The 23853-nt window shown below is 44.9% G+C and overlaps 1 protein-coding gene across 10 annotated transcripts; it reads left to right on the top strand.

The window, feature by feature from the left end:
• The first annotated feature begins 35 nt into the window (after positions 1-35).
• Positions 36-23805, top strand: CEP63 (centrosomal protein 63). 10 transcript variants are annotated; one of them, XM_054206299.1, is made up of 17 exons: positions 36-77; positions 2720-2783; positions 3170-3340; positions 5072-5252; positions 7200-7295; positions 9545-9670; positions 10552-10665; positions 13088-13321; positions 13581-13726; positions 14549-14683; positions 15314-15428; positions 17299-17496; positions 17933-18019; positions 19716-19921; positions 20494-20705; positions 20736-20800; positions 23302-23805. In XM_054206299.1, exons 3-17 carry the CDS (start codon positions 3297-3299, stop codon positions 23458-23460), a joined length of 2118 nt encoding a protein of 705 aa, XP_054062274.1. In that variant the 5' UTR covers positions 36-77; positions 2720-2783; positions 3170-3296; the 3' UTR covers positions 23461-23805. The 10 variants fall into 10 exon arrangements, with proteins under 10 accessions (XP_054062274.1, XP_054062267.1, XP_054062275.1 ...); XM_054206292.1 differs by having other exon boundaries at positions 20494-20800; XM_054206297.1 differs by having other exon boundaries at positions 45-77; positions 3205-3340; positions 20494-20800.
• The last annotated feature ends 48 nt before the right edge of the window (positions 23806-23853 follow it).

Consider the following 23853-nt stretch of genomic DNA (forward strand, 5'->3'; position numbering starts at 1 on the left):
GCGGGCCCCGCGCAGCCGCAGCGCTCGCCCGCCAACGGCCACACCGGCGGGGGGCGGACGGACCGACCGACCGAACGGTCGGTGGTGGTGGGGTTTGCGGGGAGGGGAGCCAGGCCCGGCCCGGCCCGGCCCACTGCTGGCCTCCTTACCGTCGGTAACGGTCGCCGGCCGGGCCGGGGCGGCGCGGGGAGCCCGGCGCACAGGTCGGGCCCCGGGTGAAGGAAGCGGGGGGGAAAATCGGGGGCTTCTCCTCAGGGAACAGGGCTGGGGGGTCCCCGGGCAGCGCCTCGGCCCCTCCTCGGGGGGTGCTGAGGGGACGCCGTCCCCGGCGAAGCGCCCGCTGTCCCACGGTGTTCCCGCTGGGCTCCGGCCTGGCCTGGCCTGGCCTGGCCTCAGCCGGAGGTGGCAACCCCTCTGCTCCGCTCGGGGGAGACCCCCCTGCAGTGCTGCCTCCAGCTCTGGGGCACCGACAGCAGAAGGACACGGAGCTGTTGGAGCGGGGCCAGAGGAGGCCCCGGAGATGCTGGGAGGGCTGGAGCCCCTCTGCTGGGAGGACAGGCTGAGAGAGCTGGGGGGGTTCAGCCTGGAGAAGAGAAGGCTCCGGGGAGACCTTCCAGCCCCTTCCAGTCCCTAAAGGGGCTCCAGGAAAGCTGGGGAGGGACTCTGGATCAGGGAGGGGAGCCATGGGACGAGGGGGGACAGCTTTACACTGAAAGAGGGGAGATTTAGATGAGATCTGAGGAAGCAATTCTTTGCTGTGAGGGTGGTGAGCCCCTGGCCCAGGTTGCCCAGAGAAGCTGTGGCTGCCCCATCCCTGGAGGGGTTCAAGGCCAGGTTGGACGGGGCTGGGAGCAGCCTGGGCTGGTGGGAGGTGTCCCTGCCCAGGGCAGGGGGTGGCACTGGGTGGGCTTTGAGGTCCCTTCCAGCTCTAACCATCCTATCATTTCCAGCAGCTGGCGGGCTGAGGATACTTTGTGAAACTCTTGCTGCAATATGCCTGGTGCTTTTCTGTTCATTGTAAACTTGTTTCCAGCAGCACCTGGACATTACATCCTACTGTGTTTTTTTTTTATGCTAAATAATCCCAACCTTTTCTCACCGGCAGTAGTATTCTTAAGTGCTGCATATTGTAAAATCTTCCCCACTTGACTCTACTGTGATTCTTTCTTGAGTTGGGATGTGAAACCTTGTTGTTTCTTAATTACTTTATCTCTCTCTTTTTTCTTTTTTTTTTTTGTGTGTAAATAGTTCCTTTTTCCTTAATTTCAGAAGTGCCAGGGGCCAGCTCTCATTGCTTCAGCTGTAGTTAATGGCAGAGATTGTTTCCTCTTCCAGAGGTGTCCCTATGGGTCTTTACTCGTTAGTTGCGTGTAACTTGCACATGGTGAGTTGCAAGCCTGATAGGTCAGAACAGATAAGTCAACAAAGCTGATGTAGCATCAGTACTGGCCAGAGGTGTCCAATTGTGTATTCCCCCAAACCTGGGTAAGCCAGCAAGTATGCAAAGCTGCAGATTCAGGCGTCTCACCCTGGGGGCCCTGCTTGAAGCCTAAGAGAAGCAGGAGTGGATGCTGTCGGGCTCTTCGTGGCGATAGAGCCTTCGGCGTTGAACTGATCCCAGCCCCTCAGGGAAGGAGCTGCTGATAAAGAGCCTACATTGCTCTCAGGATTTTCTGTTTGAATTTTAGCAGGCATTCTCTGTGGTGGACAGTGCAATCTCTCTGAAAATCGATTCCGTGTTGGTGTGATTAGAATGAAACAGAGGAGCTGCTACTGGCTAATGCCTGCTCTGACCACCTGGAGAACTCTCTGGGAATGCTGTCAGCAGCTCTGGGGATCTGCTCATCTGCTCTCCTCAGCAGCTCTGCCATCAGCGCTGCAACAAAGATGTTCTGCATGCTGATTGATTTCTGTTAAGCACAGACAGGACCAAAGAGAGATGAAACACTCAGAATAGGGATAGGATTTTTTTTTTCTTCTACCTCAATGAAATACATATTTTTTGTATGTGCAAGGTTTAAAATAGAGCTGAACTCCCAAGAACAGGCTCTAGTCTCTGGATGGAGATTTAAAATGCTGTAGGAGCGGGATAGAAGCTCTGATGGAAGTGAGAGAGTAAAGCTGAGTTTGCGTTTCTGAAAGTCTCACTTTCTGTGACCTGCTCCCTCTTTTGTTGATTAGTTCATAGTGCCGTAGTAATCTTTGAGGAAAGATGTTGTGAGGATCCGTCTCTAAATACTTGAGAAAGTGCATAGATGTATTGTAAGCAGAAGATTGTGTGAATACCTCCACAGAGTGAAACTGAAATATAGTTTTGTATCGTCAGGATGAGTTTAACCATTTTTCTGTTAGAGAGCCACAGTTTCATGGAGGAGCCACTGAAATAAATTCTAGCTTTCCGGATGTGGTTCCGTAGTAACTTACTTTTTTTTTTTTATTATTATTCCCTATTTTTGCCTTTAATGTAAATAAATTCACAAATAAGGTGAAACTTCTATGTGTATATGTACATACATGTGTTAGTTAAAAATGACATCCTTTAAGTCACGAAGACAATGTACCGCTGCTGCTGTAAACCTTTGCAACTTATTTTCACAGCTTAAGGCACTAGAGGAGTTTTTAAAGAGTTAGTGCTATCTCAAAAGAAAGTTCTCACAACTGTGTGAACTAGCAACGCGTCCTGAATGCGCTGGTAACCTGTGTACTCTCTGTAACCTAGGCTGTCATCGAGACCCAGGAGAGACCCAGTTTATGGACAGATTCTTACTGCTACTTGCTACAAGGTGCTTATGGGTTGGTTTTTTTTTTTTTGTCTGAAGTGGCAAATGCCCCTGTTGGAGGTGGATCTTGGGCTGGCCTGTTTGGAAGCTCGCAATGTCACTGATGCTCCGCAGTTTGACGCACCCAGGAGCGGGGATCTGCCAGTCCCACCGCGTTGAGTTTGCCCGTTTGCTGAAGTGCAGATTCTCTTTCACTGCTGCTGTTTTGAGTTATTCCCTTCATTAGATCCGGAGATTATATCACTGCAATTTCATAGTGCCGAATGGTTGCATTGGGGCCTTTTTTTTTTTTTTCTGTTTTCCTTTATTTGGTGGATATTTGGCTTGTAAGTTCGTGAAAGTGACCACTGTTCTCACCTGTAACTGTGTGCTAATTGTGATTATTTCAGCTTCTTTCCTCTGTGGACTTCTGCTTGTTCTGCAGTTGGATGGAGAAGTAGCCTTGCTCCTATGCTGCCATGGGTGACCACTGCTTTTGTGTATTTTCCTAGCTGCTGAAACCACCGGGATTTAGTGATGGAGGCTTTGCTGGAAGGAATGCAGAGGAATGGGCAGGGGAGGTACGTGTGCCACAGTATACACCAGTCATTCAAAATCATTTAAGTATTAACCTTCCCTCTTATTCAGAGTCAGATCCTCTGGTATCAGACAAAGCTTACATTGCTTAAATGAGGGCTGTAGAGTTTGTCCGCTAGCGTGTGCTGGGTGGACGAATACAGGGTGCAGTGGCCTTCAGCTGGTGCAGAAGAAAAGTCACTGGGTAAACTGGCTTTGCAATAATCCCTGATCAGGTATTATGGTCTTAATTGTTAGAAATTTAATTTTGCATCATCCTGAAAACCTTACCTCTTTTTTTTGGTTGTTGTTGTAAACCCTTCTTACCTTGTAACATCGAGAGCAGTAGTGATTAAAGGTGTGAATAAATATTTTTTTTTTTTTTTGGTGTAACAGCCTTGCAAGGTTAGTGAGACATGAATTTGTTGTCTGTTTTTATTGAAAACATCTGATTATTTCCTGCTCGTGCTGAAACTGCAGTCCCATTCATCTCTGAAGAATCCTTAATGCTGTCTTAGGTGAAAGTATCTAGACTTTGATCCCAGGGAGAGACTGTAGTGCCAATAACAGAAAAAAATGTTTTATGTGTTAAACAAGCATGAAGCAAAAGTCCCTGATGCCATTTTCATAGTCATCTTTGAGAACGTGACTCAAGTTTACTGATACTCTATCTTCTACGGATAACTGGTTGCAGAAATCAAGTTTAGACTTAGTTTTATATTAGCAGATGCTGTGAAGGAAATGTTCTTGCTTTGCATAATAGCTGCTAATTTTTGGTTAACTCGTAGGACAGGGTGAACTTCAAATTTAACTGATTTTGGCTCCTTTAAGAAGTATTTCTTTCCCTATAGAAAAACTGCCAAGTTGCGAAGTGTGCATATGCTCTGGGGGAACAGAGAAATTTCAATCCCTTAACCTATTGATTTCCATTTCTTTTCAGTGCTTCCTGTTTGACAGGCAAATTAAAGGGGTAAAGATTGTCATGGAGTTCACCGCCCTCTAGGGCTGTATCTTGCAAGCCTTAATATTGTCCCTGGCTTAGCAGCTTGTGAAGTTTTGGAGGAGTTAGTTGAATTGGCTTCAATAATTACTGCACCAAATTAGAAATTGCAGCGTCGCCAGGGAGCGTGCTCTCCCCAATGGATTGCGAATGTTTTATTCTTCATTATCATGTTGTCATCCAGCCCCCCCCTACTTCGGGGTTTGTCTGCATTTGTTATAAACTTCTGCTTTCAGGAGCTGATAGCTTGGCTGTAAGATTTCTCTGGTGACTGAAACTTGGTGTAAGATGCCTCTGCCTGGAGAGCAATTAAGGCAAATACAAAATATGGATAAAACATGCTCCGGTTTGCTTAGATAATGCATAGTACTGAGACAAAGGGATAAGTGTTTATGGGTGCTTGTAATGGTTCTCTACAAGACAAACCTCCTATGTTTAAAGTGTGTAGGTCATTTGTTCTCCCTGAGATTTCACAAGTATCCTTCATTGGTCATTGCTAAATTTGGGTCTCTGCCCAGTGATAGGAGATATTGCACTAGAGAATGGGATGAACGTGTAAATAGTATATTTACAAGTATATTTCTCCGCGAGCTAATTTGCATAGAGTTCAAAGCACTGCATGCGCCGAATTGGTCCCTTGGTGCACATCCGTTTGTTCTGCTGACTTTGTTGGTATGGCACGCTGTACCTGTGTTGGGTGGTGTCTGCTTTGTAACTCAAGCTCTTTCCCTTCCAGCGGTGGGTTCTTGACTTCCTGTGAGGCTGAGCTGCAGGAGCTGATGAAGCAGATTGACATTATGGTGGCTCACAAGAAATCTGAGTGGGAAGGACAGACACAGGCTTTGGAAGCTTGCCTGAGTGTTCGAGAGCAGGAACTTTCCTCTGCCAGGGCCGCTCTGCAGGAAAAATATAAGGAGGTACCTCAAGCTCATAGTGTTTGCTGATTGGTGTTGACCTGTGTGTTTTACATGGTACAGTACAATATAAAGCCTGAACCTGAAATTTCAGAGTTTGACTTTGCGTGGACATGTGTTTTGGGTATTGTTTCATCAGTTTTGATTATTTCTTTTTAATGTTTAAATGCTAAGCCAAAACAAGGGGTTAATGTTAGTAAATAGCTGTGCTAAGTGAAACAGGAGCCTGTCTCATAATTGGAAATCAGGAATAGAATTTACAAGGAGCCTGTTGGAACAAGGTGTCAGATTCGTAATTCAATCAAAGCCAAGTGATCAGCTCCCTAAGGGTTGGTGGAAGTCCCCAGATTGAATTGTCAGAGTTTCTAGAGAGAGCCCAGATACACTGCATCTGGATATGACAGTAATCGACGGCCCAGCAACCTGCAGTCATTGGTAGAAAAAACATTTGGTAGGGTAAACTACGCCAAGATATTGCTGGGAGATTCTCCAAGGGCTTTTTTTATGCAGCTCAGGTTTTGTAGCCTTTAATTAAAGGCCTGTGGGAAGCGCAAAAAATTTCTGTATCGATGGAGAAGTATCAGCAAGTGAAGTTTTTGCATAGGATGCAGACCATGAACTTTTTCTTGTGCGAATGAACTGATGTATCTGTTCTTGGATCAGAGGAAGCCAGTAGGAGTCTGGGTGGCTGTACCTCAAGATCTAGCCACATGAACTTTTTCTGGAAGTGTTTAAAATTTGTCCTTATATTTAAAATTGCTGCGTCCTATCTTTTGGCAGACTCTTTGCTACAAATTGTGTTTTGGCAGCTCTCAGAGGAAGTTGCTTTGACTTCTTGGGTTGAAAGCCAGCTGATAGCTGCACAAGCAGTTGGGTTTTTTGGGGGCCTGTACAACTATACTACAACTTCAGAATTACCCAAGCACTGCTTTAGCTTTTAGTACTTTGGTGTGGAATCTAGTAAAATAAAGAGAAATGTGACACGTTGTAGCAACTGTGGGTTAAGAACTCTGTAGTTTCTTATTAATACGGTCAGGTGCTTCTACTGGTCCTCATGGCAGGTATTGAATGAATGTCTTTGTTACAGAGTTATTAAATCTGGAGTCACGCCACGGGATTTTAATTTGCAAGAATGGTGATTTTTATCATATTGGTTAGCATTGTTACTATCAATTGTGTTTTCTCAAGACGCTTTAGAAATATTTCTTACCACCAAAAGTGAACGTTGATTTCAAAACTGAATTGTAAACTATGGTTAAGTCACTACTGCTTTTGCATGCTTTTGTTTTACTCTTATGAATTTTATATGGGAATTTCTTTTAATTTTAATTTAGTGGCTTGCTGTCCTTGGGACCTGCAGTTATAAAGGTGGCCACTCTGGATTGCGAATGGGGAAAAAGATCCGGGGGGTGGGGGGGAAGCAACTCAAAAATCAGTCACGGGAGAAGTTGAATCAATGTAAGGGAAGTCTTCCCATGAGTTTCAAAGCTTCATTTCTTTCTTTGTCCCTCTCATCTCCACGCGTCATTTGCAATCTCCGCTTCACTTCAGTGTAGTAAGGTAATGAGGTGGCCAGCTTTTCTTTTGGTATATAGCTTGAAATCATAATGCATGGTTATGAAGAATTTTATGAAAATACCAAATAAAAATAGCCTTCTGACACAAGCCCAAACTGTCGGTTTCACCCCAGAAACTGGCTCAAAACAAGAAGCCAGAACAGAAGCGGTTCTGGCCCCAGCCTACCAAAGATTTAGGGATAGACTTAGTCTGATTCATAGTGAGTGACCCCGTTGAAAGATGCTGCTGTTAAAAGACTATGAAAAGATCCTAATTCTGTTACCACTCTTACTATAATGTATATTTATGAAATAAAAACTAACCCCAGTACCTACTGACAAGAAAGCCCACTTCTATTGTTTTATTTACTTGCTTTTTAACTCTTTTTTTCAGGTTGGCATGTTGCGTCACCAGGTAGCAGATGTGGAAAAAGCCAAACAGGACATGGTTAGAGAATATGAACAACAACTGAAGAAATTTCAAGAGGAGGTGAGCTGCAAAAAGAGAAGATTGATTTTTAGTTCGCAGTTAATATATGATCTGATAGGTGAAATACTTTGTGTCATTGCTTTTGTTTAAATGCCATGCTTTTAAACCTTCCCAAACTTTTAATGTTTATGTGCTTAGAAAAAGAGCATTGGGCGTAAACAAAGTAATATTTTTATGCTTCATTAGGCCTGTTTTTTGCACTTTGGAGGAACTTGGTGACAAACAGAAAACTGTTGGGAGTATAAATGTATAGTGGATGTATTGTTGCAGTTTTCATGTGTTGGACATCTGCGGCAGTTTACTGCAAAATTGTCCTGTCTTCACCCATCCTAGTCACCATGTCACCATAGTGCTTATTCTGAAGTTGCTATGGGTACAGGCAGCAGCAGTTTGCTCCTTCAGCATTTTGTGAAATTAAAAAAGGGTGGTGGTATAACTGGCCTTAATTGTGTGAGATCAAGAGCTGAGAATGGTGTGTAGTCTCATCTTCTTTTGGCCTCCATTGACTGATTTTGTTGGTAAGGATTTTGTTCTCTCCAGGCATATTAGTCTTAACACACTTAATGAAAACTAAGTATGCTGAGAATATATTTTTTGAAAATAATTGCAGAGCTTTAATCTCAAAAAGCTTCTTATTCACCGCAAGGTGGTACCTGTGGAATGTTCTGCAGGTGGTACAACAGCATTCCATGTTTATGCCTTAACTCTTTGCCTGTCTCCACTTGCTTGTCACTAGCAGAGAGTTAAACGGCATGAACAGCTAGTAGAACATTGACCTGTTTTCTATGGAGGGTTGGGCCTAGTTCATGCTCACTGTAAGCCGTAAGTTAAATTAATTTGGTAGTCTCTGCTTTGACGACAGAAGGCATTTGTCCTCATTTAAAACACCTTACTATTCAGTATGACTAACAGTCTTTGTTCACTAGATGTTCCCACTGGGATTGTGGATAATCTGGAAAGCAAAGCTGAGGTGCTTTGGCAGATCTGACTAAATTGCTAAGGCTATAATACAGTGTGTGTGTGTTGTGGCCAAAATTGCAATGTGTTGGTATTTTACCCACACAGTATTAAGGTAGATGACATTAAGCTCCAATATTCCTCAGTCTTCTGTTCTTGGTACTGTCTGGGGAGAGTCTTTCTGTCTCGGTTTACCACCATTACCAGTAAGATCACAGGTACAGTGTCTTAACTCACTGAGATTGTTGAAAGAATAAACCTGTAATCTCCTGACGTGTTTGGCAAAAGGTGTTCGTATATTAACCTGAAACCTGTACATCTGTCCGTTCCCACTGAACATGCCTGAGTACTTTGCTGACTTTGCTCTGGAGAACCTTTTGTGATCAGCACACAAGGTCTTCATTCAGACGTGTTTTCTTCTCGCAGCCCGCCTGTTCATCCATGGGCTTGGCTTTCTCTGTCAGTAAAATGGGAACGATGACTTCTCAAATTCATGTGGCCATTTGGAAACTTGATTTATTTAATAGCTGATCTGGGAGGAGCTCATCAGATGGAAAATTCTGTGCAAGTTGCAAGTGATTATTTGCTCAGAGGGTCATTTAAATGTCAAAGAGTTTTTTCCTCATTCCTGCTTCTGATACGACTTCAGCATTCTAGCAGTAGGCGTAGGAGTGATATTTTCTGTTGGCATTCTCCACTCATTGTGAAATACATAGTGTATCTAAGCAGAAAATGACAGATGAAGTAGTGTTGATGTTATGTATAATGGCGATTCTCAAATCTTCCTTCTCCCACTAAGCGGAAGAGTTCCAGTTCCCACCTGAGCTTCACGAGTGTATTTCAATCACGTAAGAAGTTGTACCTCTGTGTAGCACTACCCCTGCCCCGTGTGCGGTGTGATGTGCCCTCTGTGTGAGGAGATCAACCCTGTGGCTGGGAGCCATCTGTAGAGAGGGGTACCATGCTCTTGCTGCATTAACGACGCATGTAAACCTCCGTCTTATCGATATTTTAGTCATGTTTTAATAGTGGTAAGACAGAGGTCTAATTAGAGCTGCTGATGTCACGACTTCAGTGGCATCTCGCTACTCTTATACAGCTCGGCATATTCTGCAATCCTGTTGGTATAATAGGCTCATTATACAAATAGAAGTCTTCACTTGCAAGCTGTGTGGCCTTGATTAGGGGAATTGTTTGTGTGAAGCCATTTTGTGTGCCTTCTTTGAAAGTGCTGTTTAATTCTTGCTCTGGGGCCTTGAACAAAGTTGTCTCTTTCACTGAATTCTTTGCAGTTGTCCAGGCTGAGGAGGAGCTATGAGAAGCTGCAGAAGAAACAACTAAGAGAAACTAGAGAAGAAGCTAACAAGAGACAAGGGGAGGACCAGTTTGAAATGAGCCGACTGACCAGGAAGCTGGAGGTATGTAGTGAAGAAGGAAGTGCTAATCGGAGTTTGTACATACTAACTGACTTTCTGGGCTTCCGTGGTGGCTGAATAGTCAACTACAAAGTGGACTGTGAATCCTGCTGCAAAAGCACTCTCCATCTACTCTCCAGGTGTAGCTCTTCTCATCTGCTTGTGTAATAAAGGCAGTTTCCTGCACGGGGGCCTCTGAGTACACAGGATAAACTATGCTGCTGTTCTTATTCTTAGACTAAATAAAAGGAAGAAGGTGCTGGAAGGGAAATTAATGATGTGAATGGAATGAATTCCAGCGTGGTGGGGTTGTCGTCTCACTTCTTGAAAGAGGAGGGAGCTACATGTCATACTACTTCTCAGCCCCGTCTCATCTTTTAATCTTTCTGCTATGCTGAGCTCAACCGCACTCAATTTTCTTCTCCTGTACCCTGAGGATGTGGCTAACAAACACATCTGACTGATGTAGTGTCCAATTTCTGGAGCAGAGATTAGCATTAACATTCTGTAGTTCATACTTGCCATCTTAGTGATTTCAATAGCAGCATGTTTTGGAAGCTAAAGACAGTCTGAATTGTTAAACCTCTGACAGCAAATCCATGAAACTAGCCATGAATCTGTTAGCACTTAACATTTGTAAACAGCAGTAATTGACACTGATGTTTTAACTCGGGAGGGAATGAAATACAGCAAGCACAGTATGTGAGGGGTTTTATACCGCTGAGTTGGTGCATCAAATGACTGGCTAATGGTTTCCCTGCTGTGGGGAAAGGTGCATGAGGATATGGTGGAGAGAGAAAGCAAACAGGGATACGAACTAGAAGGGGGCCTTCTTGTCAACTGCATGGACGTACTGCTGCAAGCCACCCCTGCTGTTCTTGCAGGAGTTTCGTCAAAAATCACTTGACTGGGAGAAGCAGCGCTTGCTTTACCAGCAGCAGGTGGCATCGCTGGAAGCACAGAGGAAGGCTTTGGCTGAGCAGTCTGAGCTCATTCAGGTACAATTAATATGTGCTGAAAGTTTTTGTTTTGTTTGTGGCAGCGGGTGGGAGGGGAGGGAGGGGGAAAGAGGGAGAGACTAATGAAATCTCTCAGGCTTGAATCCAGTTTAGGTTGCCATTGAAATGACTTTTAATGTCCCGGTGGAATAGGGTTTACTTGTATAAGTGCTCTATGGAAAAAAGATCTGGAGTCTGTCAACAGAGGTTAGATAAACCTTGTGCAGCTCTCCCTACCACCCCTCCAACTAGTAGACAAGATGGTAGGATGAAGCTTTCCCTAGGAGGCAGAGACCACAGCATATGACACTTTAAAATAGCTGTTACATCATAGTGTGTAATTCAAAGCTGCGTACCTGCCAGCAGCTAAATATGTACCTTGTAGGTCCAACTCAGAAGATGATGTTGGAAAATAGTCTTCCCCCACGACAGATGCTTCTGCAAAGTACTGAAATAATAGCATTTTGCAGCCCCCCTCTCTTTTTTTTTTTTTTAAAAAGTCTTTTAAAGGTAAGAAGAAGTAGTGGGGCTGCTGTTCCTGAAAAGCGAATCACTTGGTGAGTTAGTGGTGCTGCAGCAGAGCAAGATGAATTGACCTAGAGCACAGCTGTGAAGTCACACTGACACAATCACAGAAGACACTGATAAGAAGCTCTTGCTGGGGGCTTTACACTTAATGGGCTCCTGAGTTGCTCTTGAGTGGAAGCTCCTGCAAGGAGGAAGTTTGTGATGACAGGATTGACGCTGGCTCTGACAGGGGCTTTGTGAGAGGCTGACACTGGGAGATCTACAAATGCAGAGAGAGCATTTGAGCAGAAGGTCTTGCTGCTCTGCTGTCTTTGTATCATTGATAGCTCAATTGTCTGAGAACAGATGTGTCCTTGGAGTACAGGCTGGTACACTGGAGTGCAGAGGAACTCTTCTTACTGTGCAGCAGAAAAACAGGAATTTGGGGAAATTTTTCCTAAGCGGTGTAAGTGACTTAGGTGCATAGGTACTGTGAACAGATTGCCTGAATCCTCAATTTCTTTGAAAAGCCCGGCATGAAAGGGCTAAATTTTTGCCTTGGATATTTCGATGCATTTTGTATGCTTGCTTGTTTTTCTGGCACGAGGTCAAGCTGAGCTCTGGGACCATGGAGTGCTTCCCCTTTCTCTTCTTTCAGCTGGCTTCCCCTCCTATCTCTCCGTGCAGCTTAGGGCAGCCTGGCATTCTTACCTAGTGCTGAGCACCTTCCTGTAACACCGGCAGCCTTTAAAGTCAACAAGTGAAACTTGGAATTCTGTGCTGTCCTGCACCCTCTGCGGCTGGAAAAGAGAGATAGCTTATGTGTTTCCTTAATGCAGAAATAAATATTCAGGTAGTCTTGGGCGGAGAAAGGCTGCACTTTAAACTCTTGCCCCTCCTGATTACGTTTTCTCTCATGACTATTCAAATAATGAAAAGGCTGTAATCAAAATTATACCATAGCCTCCAAATGCACAGTTCCTATAGTTTTCTCAGTTATGAGGCATTATGTGTCAGGCAGCAAATCAAGGCATGTGGTGGTTCTGAAGCTGGCAGGAATTGATGCTCTTAGAAATTGGGAGTAAAGGACTACTCAAATATTTTGTTTCAGCCTTTAAAAATTACAAGGCACTATACAGAAAGGAAATACATGAAGTGAATGTTCTTAGAAGCTTATATGAGAGCTAGCTTGTTAAATTTCACCAGCTAGCTATGTGGAAAGAAATGCTATGAAATAAAGTATTGTGCCTATAAATAATAGAGCATGTATTGTTTGCTAGTCATATGTTCCTTATAACTTTTTTTTTGTCTGCCATTAAAACAATGAAACATTCAAAGTGAGCGTTCTTGCAAGCTGTTAGAACCAGATATTTACTGCGTAAAGCAAAACATAATTGACTGTTACATCCAGTTTGTTTTTTCATCTGTTTTGTGGTTGTGTGTTTTTGTTTTTTTTTTTTTCCGTTGTACACCAAGACCTGCTTTCTGTCCTGGTGTGGAATTAACGATTGGGTAATCTCTAGTTTGCGTATGGTATTTACAAACCTTCTTCCATGCTGCCGTTTCTTCTGGTCTAGCCTTAGGTTAATGAGCAAAAAATAGTAGGCAGCTTTGTTCTTAGGCAGTTCATACTTGGACAACTTGAGTGATCTGAGATCCTATCTTCCCAGATTCTCTTTGGATACCTTCTGGAGTCAGAGGGCCCCCTCAGGTTTTTTTAATTCTGTTTTCCTTTGGAGGTTTTACCCATCGTGCAACCCTGGAACAATGCTTTCCCTAATTCCCTGAAAGGAAAGTTCCTTACTTTGAGAATGTGGCTTGTTACACAAAGAAATCAGAAGTTGTTTTGAATATAGTTTTGATACACTGTGTTTTCTGTAATTTAGCTTTAATGCAAACCAATTGCTCTTGGCAGACTCAGCTTGCCAATCGGAAGCAGATTCTGGAGTCGGTGGAGCTGGCCAGCCGCTCGGAAATCCAGCACTTAACCAGCAAGCTGGAGAGGGCCAATGATGCTATCTGTGCCAACGAGTTGGAGGTGGAGAGGCTTAACATGAGAGTGGATGACCTGACTGAAAACAATCGGATGGTTCTGGAAGATCAGCAAAGACTTCAAGAAGAATTAAGGCAATCCAAGAAAATGTTAGAGGTCAGTGGAGGAACTGTTAGGAAAATGAACAGAGAGCAGTGCTTGGGAGAAGCAGCAGGAAGACTCTTCATCCCAGAGCTCCTGTCTCTTTCTAGGGCCATTGTGACGTTCCTGATTGGCCTCCAAGCTGGCTTTGTGCTCGTGTGGTGCTCTGCAGTATTTCCAAGGGTTCCTTAAAAATCTGATCAACCTCTCGTGGCATTACAACGAAATGATTTGGTCCATCTTGCAACAGCCATTCCTTCTCCCTCCCATGCAGGTGCTACAGGATGAGAAGATGGAACTTAGAGCCACCTTGCAGTCTCAAGAAGATTTCATTGACAGCACCAAGCTGCACCAGGAACACTTACAGAAAGAGCTGGCCAGGGTGACAGAAACTCTTCGCACAAAAGAACTCCTCATCAGGTAACATCTGTGCCTCACTGGTATTTATGCCCTCGAATGCAAATCTATATTCCAGGTTCTCCCACTGAGGACGGTAGAAGCGTTTTCATACGCTTCTGTGTGGTTGATATATAGAATGTGCTGGTTGATATATAGAATGGTACACTGTAGTTTCTCCCAAGTGCTGTGTTTCCTTGCAGCATTTGCCAAATTGCATTGCTTTTGAAATCAACTGATTCACGGTGAGGAGTGTGGAAGGAATCAGCTTTCTACGCAGCTAGGTTTCTGGAAGCAGCACAGGGCTTTTGAGCTTTTCAGCCTTTTTTTTTTTTTTCTCCCCCCCGGGCATTTTTGGTCAAATGCTGGGGTCCTTTCAGGATTTGATAATGTGCTTAATAACATAGGTGAGAGTTCTTGCTGATTTAATGAGTTACCTTGGTAAAGTCAGTACATATGTGACAAAATCATCTTGGCCTCCTCCTTCTGCACTGGCAACATGCAAAATCTATAGGGTTCTGGTGGCTGTGTGAAAAGGTTTTGGCGTGTGTTACTGAACAGCCCCACCGTGTCTTGCAAGCTGGATGTCTGCTAACGGCAGGGAGACTGGATCAGGGAGGCCAGCATCAAAACAGGATGTCGTCTTTTCCAATCAGCCTGAACTCAAGCTGGGGGCTGTCATCCAGCTGACATGTTTGCGCCTTCACAATGCACGCAGGTGTCACCTAGTGTTGGGCTTTATGTATTTTTCAGAGAATTCCAAGAAAATGGTGGTTATGTTCCCTGTATTACTGAACTTGGGCATGACATTTTTGTACTGAGATTAAAGTTCATGTTTCTGCTTAGGGCTTTGGAGGAACGCTTGCAGGAGAAGCAATTGTCTTCCCCGGGGCTAGAGCTGGAGCATATACTACTGCAGCTGGATGTCGCCCAGAAGAAGGAACAGCACTTACAGTCAGAGGTGACTCATCTTGAGAACAGGTAGCCGACTGCTTGCTTTCCCTGGTTGTGCAATGAAACTCGGATAATAATGTAATACCTAATATATTGTGTTCATCGAGTTAACCAGTCCCACTGATTTTTGGAGGCTTATTTTAAATATCAAAGGGCTGGAGAAATCAAATGCTATTCATTTTGCAGTTTAATAGTGAGACTGTTTTGCTAATTGGTTGGCTGCTTTTCACCGCACGCTGTGGGTGTTTTCAGTGTTTTAGCTTGCTTAGGCTGAGCACCTTCATTGGTAATAGGTTCAGGAGCCTTTGTTGGCCAGCTGGTTAGAACCAGATCTAGACCTTACCGTGAAATAAGGATTATAAACGAGTCTTCCTCTCTGAGCTTGTGGTTTTCACACTAATGTCTGCATGGGAAGTTTGTAATCCTACTATGGTAAAGCAACAAAAAAGAAACAGGTATTATCTGTTAGATCAGCTTCCTGATCTCTTCTGAAATTATTTTGGTAAACAGTACCAAAGGACTGGTAAGGAACTTCTAGGCTAAGAGTCCGGTTTCTGTTATGACAGACATAGGAGACTGCTTGGAAGATCAAAGTTTCTCTGACCATCTCCTCCTCTTTGGGGTATTCTAATCTGTAGTTTTACATTTGGCACCCAGCCTGGTGTCTTCAAATGCAAGGTGTGTACAGCTGAGTGAAGAGCTGGATGAGAATATCAAAGAGCTGCAGTCAATGGAAGAACACCATACTGAGTCAAAAGCAGAGATTAAAAAGGTAATGTTGCTTTGTTCCTGGAGAGTGGGAAAGGCACTTGTGGAGTCAGCTGTTCCCGTGTGCGTCATGAGCCTCAGCAGAGACTGCAGCGCACAGGTAGCACAACTCCAAGTGGGATTGACGGCTGGGAGTGTTGTGGGGCCAGTGGTGTGCTGAGGCGTAAGGAGCAGATCCGAGGAAGGAGGGGTGGAGAGGACGGGTTTGCAGGTTTCTGTACATGGCTGTGGGGTTTACTTTGCGACTGCCTCTTAGGCCTACCCCTGCTGCATGCAGTACTTCCCTGCAGCGTGGAGGTACTTGAATTAGTGCTGGAGGGGCAAATATGCAAAGAAATGAAGGCCTGGAATCCTGAGTTTAAGCCTAATACAGGCTCCCAATAGGATGAAGAACAGGGAGGGAATGGGTTTTGCTGCAATATGTCCTATCACGCTTGAGACAGGGCTTCGAATGTGTTCTAGTCCGCATGTGAGAAAGGGAGTTTGTTTCAGACTCGATACCTGGACGTGAACTCAGGGACTGGAAGAAATGGAGCAGCTCATCTGCCATGAGGACCTCACCCCAGTGCTCTGCGCACCCGAGGGAGGCAAGCCCTCCAAAAGGCTTGACTTTTAATAATGGTCTAGATCAGTTAGTGTGAGAGCTTTCACTGGAGCATGGTCAGAGTAGAAACCTTATTGGGACTTGAGTGAAAAACCTCACTTCTGTGAAAGTCTTTCATCCTTTATTCTGAATGTACAGAAGTGCAGATCTTGCCAGAGATGAGTGCTTGGTTACACATCTAAACAGCCACACAATAAATGAATCTCCTACAGGCTGCTGGGGAGGAAAGAGAGATTTATTATGGTTGTTTCTATTTTATATACTTGGGAGGCACTGAGGTGACATGGAGATAAATCACTGTATGTATGGTATTTACATGGCTAGGCAGAGATCATCTGGTTCAATTTGCTAAAATGCTTGTAATTCTCAGAAAAATCCTGGACGTTTGGGTGGTTAATATTTTTGGCTAATGGAATGAACTACTAGGGAAGAAATTATGCTGTGTTGTTCTTCTCTTATGTTGCTGAATAAATATACGGTGTGTCTACCAGAATATTTTATGCAGTTCAGGTCTGCCATCTCAAAAAGGATTGAATAAGACAAGATAAGGTATGGAAAAAGATGATCAAAAGGATGGGGTGTTTTTTATACAAGGAACAGCTGAATGGAGTAGGACTTACCAAACTGGAAAGGAGATAAATGAGATTGAACGTACTAAAAATAAAATCATGCCCGTCATGTGGAAAGTAAATAGGGAATGATTATTCTCTCATAACGCAGGGACTAGTGGTCATCAAATGGAGTTATGAAAACAAAGAGGTATATTTTTACCCTGCGCATAGCTAGCTTGTGGAAGTTTGCCATGGGTAGCTTTAGTTGCTACAAGCTAATATAGATTCAAAAGGCTTAGGACAAATTCATGGAAGAAAAGTCTGGCTAGAGCTATTTAAAGATATCATCTCTGCGTCTGGAAGACAGAGTGGCAAATTGCAAGGCTGTATTATGGAAGTGTTGCCCAGTTACGGTAAAATATCGGGTATCTGTTGGCCATGGAGGTACAATGGTGAGCGAAAGAAACTGTGATTTGATCAATTTTTGGTCTTCTCGAGTACTCCACAGCATGTAACTTATGTCTTGTGCCAGTTGGCAGTTGATGGTGTGGAAAAGGATTGGGATGAGGTGGTTTTCAATCAAGAAGGACAGGCATGCACAGAGGGCTTGTTACACAAAGCTTTTTGTTTTCCTGTACTTAGATTTCGTATTGCCATGTCCTTTTTTGCTGAAACATCTTTTAAAAGCTCATGGGTGATGTGTGCATATCTTCCTCCAGCTGAAAGAGCAGCTCGCTCAAGCTGAACAAACTCGCAGCAGTGAGCTAGAAGGGATGAAAAGGGAAATCTCCAGGTTGACACAAGAGTTACACCAGCGGGACATCACAATTGCGTCTGCAAGTGGCTCCACATCAGACCTAGAACAACGGCTGAGAACAGAGATTGAAAGAGCAGAGAGGAAAGCAGTGGAACACAGGGTAAAAAAGGCAGAAGACTCTTACGCTGTCTCTTTAAGGGATCTGGAGGCTTGGAATACCACCCTACACTTTAGCTACGTTAACAGTTTCCTTCTCTCTTCAGCCTTTGAACAAAGACTCTGAGACCCTTCTGATGAAATCTTCTAATTTATGGTGTTCACTGAATCTGTCTCGCTGCTTCTGTTCAAACCTCTAACTGACAGTCCCAGAGAATTCTTGGAGGTCGCTCATGCTAACTAGGCCTGGAAGAATACATCTTTGAAAACAAAAGTAAATGACTCTGCATGGCCTTCTCTACAGGGTCCCTGCAGAACTAACGGCCCAAGACTCGCTTTGTACTCCTGCTTGAATTGAGGGTGGAAAATGCCTGTAGGGTGTTGGGGGCATGTGTTGCGTTCTTTTTTTCTGAGCTTGTCGTTTGCCTCTGTTTCCTCAGGTCATTCTGGTCCAGCTGGAAACCTTGAGGCTGGAAAACCGTCATCTCTCGGAGATGCTGGAAAAAATGGAGTGCGGTATGCTAGAGGTATGCATTAGGGACCAGAGATGGGAAGGGGCTAGCGTTTGTGTGTCCCCTACCTATGAACAGTAATAGTCTATGCCCAGGCCTCTCAAAATGCTTGGTGGAGTTCAGGGAACTTAAAACCTGAGCCAAAAGGGCAATGTGTGAGGAAATAGGCCCAGAAATACTGAGCATCTTGTTCAGTCACAGACTACTGAGGAGAGCTGTGTAAACAGAGCCCTCATCTCAGTTTCTTCTCCGTGGGCTCTGGCCCATGGTTTTTAGTACATTTTGTTACGTTTCCATTTTATGCCAGTTTACCTCAAACCTCTGAGTCTAAGTCTGTGCTGTCCCTTTGACCTGTCTCAGAGCTGTAACTACTCTTGTCCTTGCATCTTCTGGGGTAAGGGCATGTTCCCCTCCTGGTGCGGAGCCATTCAGCAGGGCTGCTCCTTGTGCTCCGCAGGCAGGTTGCAGCCTGGCAAGATGGGCTGGACACCCTGGGGCAATGCGCTGGGAAGGGGCACTGTGGTGGGCTCCTGCTGATGTGGCACTCCCAGAGGGGAGAAAGGGAGCCTGCATGGAAGAGGCACCGTCTTGGCAGGAATAATTCCTGGAAGTGGTTGATTTTTGTGCTTGCAGGAAGGAAGAAATGGCTGGTTTGCAAGTTCTGTCTCACACAAACCAGAATGGATGCCTCACAGGGGACAAGGACTGGATTCAGACAGCTGAAAACCTAATAGGAATATATCATCAGAGCTTTTATCCTGTCAGATCTGTGGGGAGGAAAAACTCAGCTCTTAATGGTAGTTTGCAGTGATTATCAAATGTGCCAAACTCTTGGGAAAGTGTTGAACAGAACCTTGTGACTGGTGAGATGGAGTAAAAACCAAGGCTTTCTCGAGGGTTGATTTGAGGTTGAAATGACCTAGGGCCCGTTCCTTTCTCCTTGAAGTGCCTGGTGGGCTTTTGCCTGCCGGACTTATTGAAAACTTGACAGCGAAGTGCAAAGCAAGAAAAAAGGCCCCACAGCCCCATGGCACCAGAGCTACTGATCTTGGCCAGGTTCTTCTGATGCACGTTTGGAAAGACCTTAGATACAGCAGTAATGAGAATGAATTAAGCATCTAAATTTAATAGAGTTGGCACAAAGAAAGTGTGAATGTCACAGGAGTAGAAACAACGTGAATTATATCCACCTAGCCTAGTAAGGAGAAGATGGGGAGAAGCAAGTTGTTCAGAGTTTCAAAAGGAAAAAAAAAAAAATTCACTTTTGCCAGTGAAAGTTTCTAAAGGGCTATGGGTTATCCCAGGTGGGGAGGCATGTGCACAGCCTTTTGTCGTTATTACCATAGGCTTTTGCTAATTTGAGAGAGGGGATCTAGAAGTGTGCCTGCAGACAAATTAGCAAAGGCCTATGAGCCTCTGGCCAGAAGCAGATACATCTGAACTATTCCTGCTCTGCATTTCCCTGTTTTCAAAAGCACCCAGTGGTGAGAGAGACTTCCTTTCCTGGGCAGATCAGCACAGCCTGTCTGGATGCAAGCACAGTAAGGCATATATAATTGATTTGCTCTTATGAAAGCCTTGAAAATTTTGCCGGTGAAAATGGAGATTAGAGGATATGCCTTAAGGAATCGCATGCTGGCCTTTGCTCTGGATTTGACCATGGTGTCTTGCAAATCAGAAGTTTTGACTTCAGCCCTTCGCTGTCTATCAGGGAAAAGATGTCACCCCAGGAGCACTCAGTGAAGACTATGCTATTGAACTAAATAAATTAAAATCTGAGAACCAGCAGTTGCGGAAGGATCTAGCAGAGGCCAGAGCAAAACTGGAGCTCACTCAGCAGGTCTGCCAGGAGGAACTCGAGGGCACTGCTCATCACGTGCAAGACGAGGAGCCTGAGGCCAGGGATGTGCAGTACAGGTGAGTGTTGTGTGACCCCGAGGATGCTGCTTCCTTATTATGAAGGAGAGCAGAAGATGTGGGGATGTGTGGGGTTTTTAATGATGTGCTTTATGTATAGTATCTATTTCCAGCGCATAGTATGTATAGGAGACCGCAAGGGCTGTTTTGGAATCTGCCTTTATGCTTTAAGTAGTGCAATAGCTTTTAGTCCCAGCTGGTTTGCGTTCTGCAAAGCCAGCTAGTGTTTGACTGTCTTTTGACTGCCTTTGCCTTTTTCTTGGGTTGAGAAGCAGTATGTGCTCTTTTCAGTAAAGGGATTGGATTTGGCCCGGGTGGCTGCGCTCCTTTCCTTTGCGCTGCTAGGATGTGCAGACTGCAGTTTTTGGTATGTATAGTAGCAGAAGAGTGGGAGAGAATTCCCTAGAGACTGGATGCGCATCTGGAAGTCCTATGGAAACAAGAGCCAGTTTGGATTGCCAGGGCTATTAGTAACCTGTATGTTAATTGTTATCTCTGCGCGAGTTTCTGCTAAAGTTCAGCTGCTAAGAGGGAAACTGTCAAACAGTTATGTGTTCAAACCTGCCTTCCAGGACAACTCGGGAAGCACAGCACAAACATGATGAACAAGCAGAGAGAATACACCACAAGCCCGACGGGACTGTTCAGCATCATCAAGGGGAGCCCCAGAGATGGGGGGCTGCTGAAACGGGAACTGTGTCCCCTGAGACGGGCGAGCTGCCCACCCACACCAGCAGGAAGAACTCCACGGAGTCGCTTGCTATGGGCACCTCGCTGGGAACAGATTCTTTGCTCCACGTGCTGGACGGAAACAAAGATTTTGCAGATGAAGCATCTAAGCAGTCCACCTCAAATCATCAGAGAGAATCTGTGCCTTTGGTAAGCGGTTGTATAGAAGCTGGTTGCTATTCAACAGCTGAGGATAGAGCTGGGTTCTCATCTGGCAGAAGGAGCCAGGTTTTTGCATGTGTGATCTGCCTGGTATGTGTAGGATTCTGTAGGCACACATCAAATGTCAAACAGGGAAGAAAAAACACTGCTGGATGGTTAGTACTTGGACAATGGGAGCCTTGTGGTTATTCTTCAGAACTCTCTGGGAAAGAGCTTTGTGTTTGGTATAACTGCTAAGCTAATTCCAGAAGCTTATGGTTCTCTCCATACTGGTGCTGTGTATCAGTGTGCCACGAACTGCTTCTGTCACGTCAGAATTCTGCTTTGGCTCTTGGCTTGGGTCTGTAGTAGTGGCTCACAATGGATGTAGAGTGCTGAGTATTTCAAATCTGAAAGCTGGTGCTGCACATCTATATTCACTGTAATGCAGAGGGTGAATCTGACCCCTCTGAATGGGAGTGCAGTAGTCAGCACACTGAACTTAGAGCCTCTTACGCTAGCCGATAGGAAAGCCTGACATTGGTGCTTCACTGCACAAGGGGAGGCTATTGTTTTTTCCTAGTTGCTGATCACACTTTTGTAGTAAGAAACCCTGTTGGCACCTTCTCTGTCCTCTTACCTCAGCTCAGCTGCTGGAGCACTTACCCAAGATGCAGGAAACTTGGACTCAGTCCCTTCTTCCTTTGGTATTTAAGACCGTATATCCCAGTAGCCGCTGTAACGACCAGGCTGTAGACTGACTGGATCAGGGAGGGGGATGGAAGAGGGACGCTGGGAGTAACTGCCATACCCTGGTCCAGACGGGGCTGCTGTCCTTCAGGGAGGGCAGAATCCTAGGTGCTGATCCTTGCTCCAGACGTGTTACCACTAGCAGTCTTCAGAGTATTTTCTCCTCTGGTTGTGTGTCAGCAGTGACGACACACTATTTTTATTTTGTGGGGAGCCCAGAGAAGAGTCTGACGCACAGGTGAGCGGAGGCTTATCAGGTTTGTACATCTTGATGAGGTTTACTACCTGGAACAGGCCTTGATTGTTTCAAGACTGAAGTAGCTTGTGGGCACGTCCAGAAAACAAGTGTTGGGAGCTTAGGGAACTGTAATATTGTAAATGGAAACTCTTCAGGTTGCAGGATTGGAACTAAAGTGCAAACAGTTCCACTTCAGGGTCTGAAAAACTCTAGGGCTTGATGTTTAGTAGAAGAGAATGTGCTGCTGCTTCTTCTGAGAGGTAGAAATAAGGTTTCTAAGGAAATGCAAACACTTCTCCTGGTGTTCACTGGGACTCCCCGCTCGAGGTCAGGCTCCAGCATCTTTTAGGTCAGTTCTTTTAACATTAAGAGTGGAGAATTCTCATCAGTAGGCAGTAGCGGGGTAGGAGAGATTTGCTTGTTATCTGCAGCCTTTTTTCTGCTTCCCTTTGTTCCTGGCTGCTTAGAAAACCACAAGACTCCAGGATTCGGAAGTAACCAGTTACATTCTGTTGCCAAGACAGTGAGGCAAGTTTTCTGTAACGGAAAGCAGCCTCTTAGTAACTTTATAATTCACCTGCCAGCCCCTCTGCAGGAAGATTCTCTTCATCAACTCGTAAATTAAGCTTAGTTTAAAATGTTATTTTTGTAAGTTAAGAACTTGTGGGTAAGTGATTTGAGTAGCAGGAATAGGTCTAGACTGTAACAGTAAAAATCTGGGCTAGTTTATTGGCCACTGGTAGCTGAAGTGGTGTTCAGTGATCTGCGATGGGAGTCTGGTCTGTACTTCCCCTGTGGGATTGTAGCAGGAACCCATTATTTCAGGGAAGAAGAGGAGGTATATAAAAGAAAGCAGAGATATTCCCAGTGCTGGTCTGGTCTGGCAGTTCTTTCCCTTCCCTGGAACCCAGATTCTGAGATGCTGCTGCTCACTGCCGACTTTATGAAGACAAGGAGCAAGATGTAGACCTTAAGTGTGAGGCTGCACTAACACAACGTGACAAAACCCTCGGTACTTTGTAGTGACCTTCTCCAGGCTTACGCTGTGATTGCACGTGCTGCGTCATTCCCTCTCATTATTTGAAGCGGAGGGGCTGGGAATTGAAGTGAAACTCCAGTTCCCCAAAGTAAACAGTTGGTTCCTATTGATAGCTCCGGGGTCAGGGTTCCGCCTGTGAAGTGCAGCGGTTACACAGGCACATGGAGAGCTCATTTCTGTTCAGCGCTAGCCCTTAGAGAGGGGAACTGCTGGAATGAAGAAGTTATGTGTGCTGAGGTACCGGTTTTACTCCCTGCAGTTTTGGCAAAGGCTTGGGAGGCTTTCACTGTTGGTTGGAGACTGTTGGGAGGGACGTTTACCTGTGATAGAAGCGTGAGAGATGAGTGCTCCGTCTGTCCAATAGGACAGAAGTGACACGAGAGCCTTTAGAAATGTATTTAGTCGCATGGTTTGCGGATCAGTAGTGTTTCTGGCTGAAGCTTGGAATGAAAGAATCCCTGATATCCCTTTGTTTCCCTTTAGTGTCCCCTGCCTACGGCTTCAGTTGGATCGATAGCTGCAAGATACCTGGAAGAGGAAGAACTGAGGTCCCAGCACATCTTGGAGTGCCTGAATGCTCACATAGAGGAACTGAAAAAAGAGAGTGACAAAATAGTCAGACAGTTTGGACACCAGGAGTAGTGTTTCTCACTGAATTTGAATGCTGGCTTACTTACGTGGTTCCAGACTGTGACTGGGGAGGTACAGTTGCTGTTGGGGAGCTTGAGTGAAAGTCCGTATCTCCCACTTTGAGCTGGATCAGCAGGATGGACATTGAGGAAAGGAAACTCCTCTCACATGTTTGATCTGATGGAGGGTATCGCACCACAAACCCTTCGGTCTGCTTGCTGTAGGTCAGAAAGCCGCATCAGAGGTGTGTGTTTGTGCACGCATTCACAAAGAGATTGCATTTTTTAGAAGTGAGGCATTTGCTAATTTTAATGTAAAGTATTTTATGTATGTTTTATATGTGTAAAAGCATTGAAATAAAACAGAATGGAAAAAAACCTCTTTTCTTGTTCATACAAATATACA

This window comes from Rissa tridactyla, chromosome 6 (genome assembly GCF_028500815.1).
Source record: "Rissa tridactyla isolate bRisTri1 chromosome 6, bRisTri1.patW.cur.20221130, whole genome shotgun sequence".
Classification (NCBI taxonomy): domain Eukaryota; kingdom Metazoa; phylum Chordata; class Aves; order Charadriiformes; family Laridae; genus Rissa; species Rissa tridactyla.